This window comes from Ranitomeya variabilis, chromosome 3 (assembly GCF_051348905.1).
Source record: "Ranitomeya variabilis isolate aRanVar5 chromosome 3, aRanVar5.hap1, whole genome shotgun sequence".
NCBI classification, from domain to species: domain Eukaryota; kingdom Metazoa; phylum Chordata; class Amphibia; order Anura; family Dendrobatidae; genus Ranitomeya; species Ranitomeya variabilis.
The window spans coordinates 12,318,368-12,331,786 of NC_135234.1; the positions used below are offsets into that span (position 1 = coordinate 12,318,368).

General features: G+C 45.6%; 1 protein-coding gene across 1 annotated transcript in view; it reads right to left on the reverse strand.

Moving 5' to 3' along the window:
- CASR (calcium sensing receptor) overlaps positions 1 to 13,419 on the reverse strand; it is a 142,531-nt gene that overhangs the window by 26,111 nt on the left and 103,001 nt on the right. Inside the window, exon 4 of the mRNA XM_077293689.1 lies at positions 7,571 to 8,398. Coding sequence (XP_077149804.1) covers positions 7,571 to 8,398 — 828 coding nt within the window. The remainder of the gene's footprint in view (positions 1 to 7,570; positions 8,399 to 13,419) is intronic.

A 13,419-nucleotide genomic window follows, 5' to 3' on the forward strand; every position in this document is an offset into this window, starting at 1 on the left:
ACCATTAGAGGGAGCACTGCAGACATCACTAAGGGAGCACTGCAGACACCATTACAGGGAGCACTGCAGACACCACTAGAGGGAGCACTGCAGACACCACTAGAAGGAGCACTGCAGAAAACACAAGAAGGAGCATTGCAGACAACAATAAGGGAGCACTGCAGACACCACTAGAGGGAATACTGCAGATACCACTAGAGAGAGCACTGCAGACACCATTAGAGGGAGAACTGCGGAAAACACTTGAAGAAGAACTGTACACACCACTAGAGGGAGCACTGCAGACACCACTAGAGGGAGCACTGCAGAAAACACTAGAGGGAGCACTGCAGACACCACTAGAGGGAGCACTGCAGAAAATACTAGAGGGAATACTTCAGACACCACTAGAGGGAGCACTGCAGACACCACTAGAGGGAATACTGCAGACACCACTAGAGGGAGCACTGCAGACACCACTAGAGAGAGAACTGCGGAAAACACTTGAAGGAGCACTGTAGACACCACTAGAGGGAGCACTGCAGACCCCACTAGAGGGAGCACAGCAGAAAACACTAGAGGGAGCACTGCAGTCACCACTAGAGGGAGCACTGCAGAAAACACTAGAAGGAGCACTGCAGACAACAATAAGGTAGCACTGCAGACACCACGAGAGGGAGCACTGCAGATACCACTAGAGGGAATACTGCAGACACCACTAGAGGGAGCACTGCAGACACCATTAGAGGGAATACTTCAGACACCACTAGAGGGAGCACTGCAGACACCATTAGAGGGAGCACTGCAGACATCACTAAGGGAGCACTGCAGACACCATTAGAGGGAGCACTGCAGACACCACTAGAGGGAGCACTGCAGACACCACTAGAAGGAGCACTGCAGAAAATACTAGGAGCATTGCAGACAACAATAAGGGAGCACTGCAGACACCACTGGAGGGAGCACTGCAGACACCAATAGAGAGAATACTGCAGACACCATTAGAGGGAGCACTGCAGACACCATTAGAGGGAATACTTCAGGCACCACTAGAGGGAGCACTGCAGACACTATTAGAGGGAGCACTGCAGACACCACTAGAGGGAATACTGCAGACACCACTAGAGGGAGCACTGCAGACACCATTAGAGGGAGAACTGCGGAAAACACTTGAAGGAGCACTGCAGACACCACTAGAGGGAGCACTGTAGACACCACTAGAGGGAGCACTGCCGACAACACTAGAGGGAGCACTGCCGACAACACTAGAGGGAGCACTGCTGACAACACTAGAGGGGGCACTGCCGACAACACTACAGGGGGCACTGCCGACAACACTAGAGGGGGCACTGCCGACACCACTATAGGGAGCACTGCAGGCACCACTAGATGGAGAACTGCAGACTCCACTAGAGGGAGCCCACAGGGGATTTGTCCATCCATAGGAAATGTGGGTGGGGCTTTTGTCTGCATAGAAAGTGGAGGCAGGCCTCCTGTATACTGTAATCCTATATACTGTCCTTCTGTATACTGTCCTGTATATTGTAATCCTACATACTGTCTTTCTGTATACTGTCCTCCTGTATATTCCACTCCAGTATACTGTCCTCCCGTGTATACTGCCCTCCTGTATACTGTCCTCTTGTATATTGTCCTCCTGTATACTGGCCTCCTCTATATGGTCCTCCTGTATAATGTTATACTGTATACTGTGATTCTGCATACTGTTCTCCTGTATAGTGTCCTCTTCCTGTGTACTGTGCTCCTGCTTACTGTGCTCCTGTGTACTGCCCTCCTGTGTACTGTCCTCCTGCATACTGTGCTCCTGTGTACTGTCCTCCTGCATACTGTGCTCCTGCATACTGACCTACTGTGTACTGTTCTCCTACGTACTGTGCTCCTGCATACTGTGCTCCTGCGCACTGACCTCCTGTGTACTGTCCTCCTGCATACTGTGCTCCTGTGTACTGTCCTCCTGCATACTGTGCTCCTGCATACTGACCTCCTGTGTACTGTTCTCCTATGTACTGTGCTCCTGTGTACTGTCCTCCTGCGTACTGTGCTCCTGCATACTGTGCTCCTGCGCACTGACCTCCTGTGTACTGTCCTCCTGCGTACTGTGCTCCTGTGTACTGTGCTGCTGTGTACTGTGCTCCTACGTACTGTGATAATGCCTACTGTCCTGCATACTGTCCTTCTGTATACTGTGCTCCTGCATACTGTCCTCCTGTATAATGTCCTCCTGTATACTGCCCTCCTGTATACTGTGCTCCTGTATACTCTCCTCCTGTATACTGTGCTCCTGCGTACTGCCCTCCTGTATAATGTCCTCCTGTATACTGCCCTCCTGTATACTGTGCTCCTGTATACTCTCCTCCTGTATACTGTGCTCCTGCGTACTGCCCTCCTGTATACTGTGCTCCTGTATACTGTCCTCCTGTATATTGGGTGTTCTGCACGTGCTCATTATAATGCTCCATCCGGCATCTTGGGGAATAATCAGGACAGAGATGGAGGATTAACAACATGAAGTGTTCTGAACACAGGAAGAAACGCATCACCGATAATTGATGCACAAGATAATTATGTTAGGCAGAATCTGAAGGTTTCAGGAACGTCTGCCAGAACAATAGTGAGACGGGGCTGACATCACCCAGATGTGACCAGTGCCCTCCATTATCCAGGATTCCGGGCTTTACCCCTATGTGGCAACCAGGATCTGTGATGGGCCACCATGGAGCAGTGTATAGATGTGACCGGCCAGGACTGTGGTCAGGATGCTACACTAAGATTCTCATTTGTACATCTTCTCTTGGCGGCATTCGATCGATGTGAGATTTCTGGATGTTTGGTCCGGGGCTTTCTATACAGTCATAAAATAAATGTGGCCTAATAAAAAAAAAAATTAAAAAAAAACAAAAAAAAAACACATTATCAGGTTCCTCTCATCATGTCCTCATACACTTTATGCAGTTAATAGCCTCTGTGTCTGTACTGCTACATACTTAGGCTGTTAAATGGTTCATGCAGCTTTACATGAACACCCGAGCCTTACACTATGGCTGGTCCAAATAACTAAAGCAATTGTTACCATCCACCTCTCGTGTCTCCCCTTTTCCTCATAGTTTGTAGCTTGCGAGCAGCAGGGCCCTCATTCCTCCTGGTATCTGTTTTGAACTGTGATTTCTGTTATGCTGTAATGTCTATTGTCTGTACAAGTCCCCTCTATAAGTTGTAAAGCGCTGCGGAATATGTTGGCGCTATATAAATAAAATTATTATTATTATTATTATTATTATTATTAGGATCAATGTAAGACGGTCACTGACTTTCTAATAACCACATTGGAAATGCTGCGGAATATGTTGTCGCTTTACAAATAAAAAATATTATTATTCAAAACTATGTTTTCAGCCCAAACAATCCCTCCCCCGTGTAACCACTAGGTGTCTCCCTCCTGTGTAACCACTAGGTGTCTCCCTCCTGTGTAACCACTAGGTGTCTCCCTCCTGTGTACTGCTCTCAATGCCTGCTGTGAGGTGTAATCCACAGAGGATTAGTACATCCATAGGAAGTGTGGGCGGGGCTTGTGTCTCTATAGGAAGTGTGGGCGGGGCTTGTCTCTCTATATGAAGTGTGGGCGGGGCTTGTCTCTCTATAGGAAGTGTGGGCGGGGCTTGTCTCTATAGGAAGTGTGGGCGGGGCTTGTGTCTCTATAGGAAGTGTGGGCGGGGCTTGTCTCTCCATGGGAAGTGTGGGCGGGGCTTGTCTCTCCATAGGAAGTGTGGGCGGGGCTTGTCTCTCTATAGGAAGTGTGGGCTGGGCTTCTCTCTCTATAGGAAGTGTGGGTAGGGCTTGTCTCTCTATAGGAAGTGTGGGCGGGGCTTGTCTCTCTATAGGAAGTGTGGGCGGGGCTTGTCTATCAATATGAAGTGTGGGCGGGGCTTGTCTCTCTATAGGAAGTGTGGGCAGGGCTTGTCTCTCTATAGAAAGTATGGGTGGGGCTTGTCTCTCTATAGGAAGTGTGGGCGGGGCTTGTCTTTCCATATGAATTGGAGGCGTGGCTTATCTTTTTATAGGAAGTTGAGGCGTGGCTTCTCTCTACATAGGAAGTGGAGGCGGGGCTTGTCTTTTATAGGAAGTGGAGGCGTGGCTTCTCTCTCCATAGGAAGTAGAGGCGGGCCAGGTACAAAGGAGCAGGCCTGGCCTTATGACATCTCGAGGTCAGTGAAGGGGAATTATATGGGGCGCATGTGGTCAGTCTCAGGTGTCCTGCCGGAATGGACAGCGAATTCATGAGGTTGATGGAGTCTGCGGGCTTGGGGGTAGTCCAGAATTAATGGTTGGCAGGACAGAAGAGGCGTTGTACTAGGGAGGAAGGAAGTGCGAATTGCTGTGCCCTATCCCACCTGATGAACGTGGACTGTTTAGTAAGAGTCGGACTGTTACAAAGAACCTGATGTCCCATGCATTGTGTACGGCCGCTCCTGAGGACGGAGACCTGGAGGCAGCGGAGGCCTGGGGCCTACAAGTGAGTGTGATGCCCTTCACTCCCTACAGCACAATGGGACTGGGACAACCATTGTCTGTAAAGTGCCAGAGCAACCGGACAACAGCTCTGTGAACAGCCGGCTTCTTTCCTTTTGTGGCTTCCCCTCCTTGTGGAGTGTGTCAGTGACGCCTTCTGGACATCTGTCAATCAGCAGTCTTCCCCATGATTGTGGAGCTACTGAAACAGACTAAAGACCTTTATAAACACTTAGGAGCCTTTACAGGTGTTTATTGTTAATTATTCTAATTTATTGAGATAATGACTTTTCATTGGCTGTAAGCCATAATCATCAACATTAACAGAAATAAACACATGAAATAGATCCCTCTGTGTGTAATGACTGTATAATATGTGAGTTTCACTTTTTGTATTGAAGGACTGAAATAAATTAATTTTTGATGATATTCTAATTTTGTGAGAAGCTCCTGTACATTACATTACTTGACTTGCAGGACCTGAACTGAAAGCTTTTACTGTTGCTCGCTCTCACTTCCTGTGGACACACAAATTCCCAACGGCACAAAATGTAGAGGCAAATACCAGTAAAGTGCTGCAGAGCAGTAGTCATGACCGAGCTGTGGTCCTTTTTATACGTTTTTTATTTTCTTCCTTTATTTTCTGCCCTAATTTCCTCCATCTTTTTCTGACTCCTCCCTCACTGTCTCTCCTCAGTGTGAAGTGGGCGGTCCTTCAGTACTGGCCATGTGACCACTGAAATCTATATGAAGCTAAGATCTGATTGGTTGCTGAGGTAAAATGAAAGCTGAGCTGTGATTGGTTGCGGACTGTGGTAAAATGAATCCTGAGCCTGATTGGTTGCTGATTTTCTGTCAGACAGTATATAAATGAGGCCCAGTTGCACGTTTTGTAGTTATCGGCAGGAGACGTGGAGGACATTAGATGTGGACGCTCATCTGTACGCTTGTAATGAGACGACCTCTGGTGTTTAGTGCCGGCACTTCTGCTCGCGCTCGGCCTCGTCTATCACACCGCGAGCGGCGCAGTCGGAGGGGAGGCCGCCTGTTCCTCAGGTGATAGGAGCAGCCACAGCGGCCATGTCCATCCTCTGCAGTGAGGAGCCCCCTATAGAAGAACAGCCGGGATCTACTGAGCATGTGCGACCCATCGTGAGATATTCTACAGGATGTATCCATGGTAACCAGGTGGTCAGAAGCGCGGATGTGCGGATTATCAGGGGGCGATGTGCGGATTATCAGGGGGCGATGTGCGGATTATCAGGGGGCGATGTGCGGATTATCAGGGGGCGATGTGCAGATTATCAGGGGACGATGTGCAGATTATCAGGGGACGATGTGCAGATTATCAGGGGGCGATGTGCAGATTATCAGGGGGCGATGTGCAGATTATCAGGGGGCGATGTGCGGATTATCAGGGGGCGATGTGCAGATTATCAGGGGACGATGTGCAGATTATCAGGGGGCGATGTGCGGATTATCAGGGGGCGATGTGCAGATTATCAGGGGAGGATGTGTGGATTATCATGGGGCGATGTGCGGATTATCAGGGGACGATGTGCGGATTATCAAGGGACGATGTGCGGATTATCAGGGGACGATGTGCGGATTATCAGGGGACGATGTGCGGATTATCAGGGGACGATGTGCGGATTATCAGGGGACGATGTGCGGATTATCAGGGGACGATGTGCGGATTATCAGGGGGCGATGTGCAGATTATCAGGGAACGATGTGCTGATTATCAGGGGGCGATGTGCGGATTATCAGGGGGCGATGTGCAGATTATCAGGGGGCGATGTGCGGATTATCAGGGGGCGATGTGCGGATTATCAGGGGGCGATGTGCGGATTATCAGGGGGCGATGTGCGGATTATCAGGGGGCGATGTGCGGATTATCAGGGGGCGATGTGCGGATTATCAGGGGGCGATGTGCGGATTATCAGGGGGCGATGTGCGGATTATCAGGGGGCGATGTGCGGATTATCAGGGGGCGATGTGCGGATTATCAGGGGGCGATGTGCGGATTATCAGGGGGCGATGTGCGGATTATCAGAGGGTGATGTGCAGATTATCAGGGGGCAATCTGCGGATTATCAGGGGGCGAACACCTGACGAACATTTGTCAAGTGACTGAGTAGTTTGTGACGATATAGAAATCATTGTTCTCGGCAGCACATCGACCCCTGTGATCAGGATATGTGCTGCCGAGAACGATAATATTCTTTGCGTACAGAACAATTGTATTAACCAGAAGAACACAGAACAATACACGGCGGCCGATCAGCCTGTGTAGAGACAATCAGTGGATGTTTAGATAATCTAAGAGGGTCTTAAATGGACCCTTTGTGTCTGGCGTTCCCTGGCCTCCAGTAATATGAGATTTGTCAAGTTCACGTTGTTATGATTTGTATTTTACAGTGATTAGAAACATCCTGCACAGTCCAAGTCCACCCGCAGCCCGGATACAGAGGAAACAATGGCATATACCGTGTAATTCCTCCTAAAACATCACAAATATAAAAAATAACATGTCCGATATACTGTATACAGCTAAATGATAAAAAAAGGAACAAAATGTAAATATATTATATAAATATAAATATAAAGAGGAACAAGAAATAAAAAAATATGCAAAACAGACATGTATTTCCTTTTTCTCCACTATAACTAAATATTGGCAGACAAAAAAAAAGAATATAAAAATACCATAAAAGTTAGGCCCCGCATATCACGAAAAAAAAAACCTAAAAACTTTTTTTAATAACCTTGTCACTGTAAGGCTACAGTCAAACTATCAGAGGAAAAGTAGAATGGAAACACGTACGCCCATTCTGCATTTTTGACCCACTCCTGGTTTTGGCTCCCAAATGCTGATGTGAAATCCTGACCAAATCCTGATAGTGTGACCATAGTGTGACCAAGGCCCAACGCCTATTATAAGGTTATAGATAATTTTTTTAAATAAATCTCCTGTAAATCCTTTCTGATGAGGATTACCACAGTGCACATATGGGTGGACTTACCAACATGACATAACAGCTAGAAGAGCTTCAGCACCTACCTGCCAGGCTTCCACCTTCTTCATATCTACACATGATCCATTGGCGAAGAGCCCTTTTCCGGGTGTACAAGTGTACATGTCCTGCAGTGCATGAGCGATGGAGTATACAGCTAAATACACATTGTAAGATATCCGCAGATGGATAAAATCCAGGTACGGGGTCTCCACGCTGGTGATGTTCTCCTGTCCCGTACAGGCCGTAATGTTACCGTTGTCCACATTCTTCTTTGAGCCCTCGGGCATGTAACAATTAAACGTTTCCTCCCAGAATTCTTTGAGAAAACCATTGCTGTTGGACATTTTGGGGTGCACGTTGTGTAGGAATTCACGAAACCCAGGAATCTGTCCTGCCCGCAACGCAAAGCCAATTGTACCTCCAATGACGTGGAAGTATTCCGGGATGGCCATCAGTGATGAGCTGGCCCAGGCCTCGCTTGCCAACCAGATGCGACCAGTGACATTGCGTCTGACAATCTCCTTAATGAGGGGTTCGAGGTCAGGTCCGCTGGAGAAGACCACAATGACTTTAGCGGTCGAGTTTTGGATGCGGTCAACCAGTATTTCAATCTCCTCGATCGGTGAATACTGTGAGATGAGCTCACTGAAATCTATGCAGATATCTCGCTCTTCTGCTTCTTCCCGAAACTTCTCAATCCCCGGGCGGCCATAGTCATCGTCTGCAGCAATGGTCCCCACCCAATTCCACTGGAAATATTCGATGATATCTGCCATGGCGGTGGCTTGTTGCTCATCATTGGGCATGGTCCTCAGAAAAGATTTGAACTGATTTTTGTTGCTCAGAAGACGACTAGATGAGGCATAACTAACCTGTGAAAGGAGACACGAGTGAGTATGTGCAGAGGGTATACAATGAGCACAGAAGAGAACCAGCAACCTCTGAGGACTTTTAGAAGGACGATGTAGATTAGTTTTAGGCCACATTCACACGATCAGTATTTGGTCAGTATTTTACATCAGTATTTGTAGCCAAAACCAGTAGAGGAACAATCAGAGGAAAAGTATAATAGAAACACATCACCACTTCTGCATTTATCACCCACTCCTGGGTTTGGCTTACAAATACTGACATAAAATGCTGACTGTGTGATCGTGGCCTTACATGAGAGATTTTCCCTCTGGTCACTATTGGGCAGTCAGATCCTTACTACCACAGCCAGGTTTGGCTTTTATAATGTGGATAATTTTTATTTTATCATTGCAGTTATGACAAAAATGGATTTCTAACGACGTAGATGAAGCAATTGCTACTGACCACAGCATCTGAAGAGGTTAACAACTTGCATTTATGGTAAAAATTGCTTTCTAACACCTTAGATTCTGTGTACACTACTGATCACAGCATCTAGGCGGTACAATGATGTGTTAGTTGTTCAGTAGCACTGCAGGCACTGCTTTGTGACCACTGCGGTGATAAACAGCCCGATAAGAGATCAGCAACCTCATCCCCTGCTGCAAAATAGTTAATACAGCTGTTATGCTCCGCTCTAAAAAAATAAAGGGAACACTTAAACAACACAATGTAACTCCAAGTCAATCACTTCTGTGAAATCAACCTTTCCAGTTATGAAGCAACACTGATTGTGAATCAATTTCTCCTGCTGTTGTGCAAATGGGACAGACAACAGGTAGAAATGATAGGCAATTAGCAAGACACCCCCTATAAAGGAGTGGTTCTGCAGGGGGTGACCACAGACCATTTCTCTGTTCTCATCCTTTTTGGCTTTTGTTTTGGTCACTTTTGCATTTTGTCATTGATCTCGCCCCTAGAGGTACTGTACAGTAGCACGAGACGGTGTCTACAACCCACACAGGAGCACCTGTGACAGGAGTGACAGAATCTGGAGAATCTGTGGAAAATGTTCTGCTGCCTGCAACATCCTCCCGCATGACCAATTTGGCAGTGGGTCAGTAATGGTATGGGGAGTCATTTCTTTGGAGGGCCGCACAGCCCTCCATTTGCTAGCCAGAGGTACCCTGCCTGCCATTATGTACTGGAATGAGATCCTCAGACCCATTGTAGTGTTTTGGAGCAGTGTGTGTGTGTGTGTGTATGTATGTGTAATATAAATATATATATACAGTTAGGTCCATATATATTTGGACAGATACAACATTTTTCTTATTTTGGTTATAGACATTACCACAATGAATTTTAAACAAAACAATTCAGATGCAGTTGAAGTTCAGACTTTCAGCTTTCATTTGAGGGTATCCACATTACAATTGGATGAAGGGTTTAGGAGTTTCAGCTCCTTAACATGTGCCACCCTGTTTTTAAAGGGACCAAAAGTAATTGGACAGATTCAATAATTTTAAATAAAATGTTTATTTTTAGTGCTTGGTTGAAAACCCTTTGTTGGCAATGACTGCCTGAAGTCTTGAACTGATGGACATCACCAGACGCTGTGTTTCCTCCTTTTTGATGCTCCCCAGGCCTTCACTGCGGTGGTTTTCAGTTGCTGTTTGTTTGTGGCCTTTCTGTCTGAAGTTTAGTCTTTAACAAGTGAAATGCTGCTCAATTGGATTGAGATCAGGTGACTGACTTGGCCATTCAGGAATATTCCACTTCTTTGCTTTAATAAACTCCTGGGTTTCTTTGGCTTCATGTTTTGGGTCATTGTCCATCTGTAGTATGAAACGACGACCAATCAGTTTGGCGGCATTTGGCTGGATCTGAGCACGCAGTATGGCGGCTCTGAATACCTCAGAATTCATTGGGCTGCTTCTGTCCTGTGTCACATCATCAATAAACACTAGTGACCCAGTGCCACTGGCAGCCATGCATGCCCAAGCCATCACATTGCCTCCACCGTGTTTTACAGATGATGTGGTATGCTTTGGATCATGAGCTGTACCACGCCTTCGCCATACTTTTCTCTTTCCATCATTCTGGTAGAGGTTGATCTTGGTTTCATCTGTCCAAAAAATGTTCTTCCAGAACTGTGCTGGCTTTTTTAGATGTTTTTTAGCAAAGTCCAGTCTAGCCTTTTTATTCCTGATGCTTATGAGTGGCTTGCACCTTGCAGTGAACCCTCTGTATTTACTTTCATGCAGTCTGCTCTTTATGGTAGATTTGGATATTGATACGCCGACCTCCTGGAGAGTGTTGGTCACTTGGTTGGCTGTTGTGAAGAGGTTTCTCTTCACCATGGAGATTATTCTGCGATCATCCACCACTGTTGTCTTCCGTGGGCGCCCAGGTCTTTTTGCATTGATGAGTTCACCAGTGCTTTCTTTCTTTCTCAGGATGTACCAAACTGTAGATTTTGCCACTCCTAATATTGTAGCAATTTCTCAGATAGGTTTTTTCTGTTTTCGCAGCTTAAGGATGGCTTGTTTCACCTGCATGGAGACCTCCTTTGACCGCATGTTTACTTCACAGCAAAACCTTCCAAATGCAGCACCACACCTCAAATCATCTCCAGGCCTTTTATCTGCTTAATTGAGAATGATATAACGAAGGGATTACCCACACCTGTCCATGAAATAGCCTTGGAGTCAATTGTCCAATTACTTTTGGTCCCTTTAAAAACAGGGTGGCAAATGTTAAGGAGCTGAAACTCCTAAACCCTTCATCCAATTTTAATGTGGATACCCTCAAATGAAAACTGAAAGTCTGAACTTCAACTGCATCTGAATTGTTTTGTTTAAAATTCATTGTGGTAATGTCTATAACCAAAATGAGAAAAATATTGTCTCTGTCCAAATATATATGGACCTAACTGTATATGTATATATATATATATATATATATATATATATATATATATATATATATATATATATAATATACTGGAGTGACGGAGGTTTAAACAAATCCACAGAGCACAATGGTATTGATTTATATATATATATAATGATATCAAATATACATTTCCTATAGGGACACCCAGTGCGCTGTGGAAAATTAGTGGAGACCCACTGATTACCGAGTATATACAACCACAACCCACATATGGATAAAAGCAAGGTGAGACACCTTGGTGTCTGGTGTCTGGTGTCTCACCTTGCTTTTATCCATATGTGGGTTGTGGTTGTATATACTTGGAGTGACGGAGGGAAGAATTAACGCGCCATCACCTGTTTAATACACTGATAGTGGACTACAGTAGGTACTAAGATCTGTGTCTAGGGACTAAAAGTAGTTATGAAATGGCAGACCTGGGGGTCACTGTTAGGTTCCTGGCTGTCACAGTGACCATTGGCACCCCAAAATCCTCGGAGGGGTAGGTGGGATTCGGCGACCGAGGGGCTTTCTCCATCTATAAACAACTTGGACGATGTACAAAAAATTAATGAAGTGACTCGGCACCATCATTAAAGGGTGGAGAGCTGAACCATAGGTATAACATGAAGCCGGTGAAATGCTGGACATCCTTTCGGTTTGGAGAATCAGATTCAATCACGGGTCATTTGCTTTAATTGTGAAATTAGGTCAATAATTAGGTCTGTAATTATACAGTAGGATATTCTATTTGTAGACTCCTTTATTCTTTCCTTACCTCACTATTATCTGTGATTACATTGTGGTTTGTGGCTAACGATATTACTGTTTGCAAAGTCTGCGAAAGCCGATTTATGAGATCGTGTCCGAAAGCCGACAGACAATAATGGCTGCCGTCGGCCGTAGGAGCTTAAACCTTCAGTTTGTGGCAAAGGTATAGCATAGCTTTATGAAGACTTTTCTCTCCCGGTGTTCTGCATTTGTATCTGTGATCCAATATAGTAATTCCAAGTCTTATTATCAGGAAGACTCATAATACAGGCAGACTGGTAGAAATGAAACTCCTGGCCTCCTTGGAGCTGATGGCCTATACTTTCAGTATTAAAATGGTAATAATCCAACCATTGGTCAGATGATCAACGGGGCCACAGGTTGCTGCACATCATTTGTACCGATCAGGCACTGTGCCGAGTGTTAAAGCTCATGAAATAAGTCCTAGTGAGCTGCAATACAAGGACACAGGCTCTTCCACACGGGGAGAGTTGTGTTTGGCACACAATGAAGGGGATGTGGTGAAGAAGGTGACCCCCAACATTCTGAAATCAATGACCTACCTGAAAATAATGGTCTCTCCTAATGATACAGGACCATCGATCATCAAAATTGATACACAAGTCAGAACTTTGTCACATAGTTGCTAACAGTACAGATGTTTCTCGGTAATGATTTTCCGAGACCCAGTTGTGGCTGTGATGGGCTGAAAATGGGCAAGGTTTATGCAAACTCTGACAATGAATGGTGGCGTCCATTTACCATTTCCACCTGGAGGTGGGACTTAAACATACCTATTCTATTGAAACCAATGTTGATAACTATGCCATTGATTTAACGATGGTGATCTATGGTAGTCTAACAATTCATTGTGAGTCCAGAGAGTCAGAACCCTAATAATCTGCAATCAATAACACAATGAATCAATGAACCTAATGATATGCCATCAAAGTCCGAGAGTACAAAGAGTCAAATCAACACCAATCTGATATTGGCCATCTATCTAATGGTAAACCATCAATTTTAAATTCCAAGAGTGCAGAGAGTCTGATCAATACCAAAATGATATTGACTGTCAATCCTAGTTCTTCAGTTTTCAAATCTGAGGGTGCAGACACTCAACTCACCAGCAATCTAAGATTTACGATTTGTCATAACGATAGGCTATTAGTTTTGAAGTCCAATAGTGTCGAAAGTCTGATCAGCACTGTACGAATATTTATGGTCCATCCTAAGGATATTTAATTCTGAGAGTCAGACCACTGCTGTCTGAAAATTGTTAGTGACAGTTGGGCTAAGGGGGCAATCAGACAGCCATATAATTTGGACCACA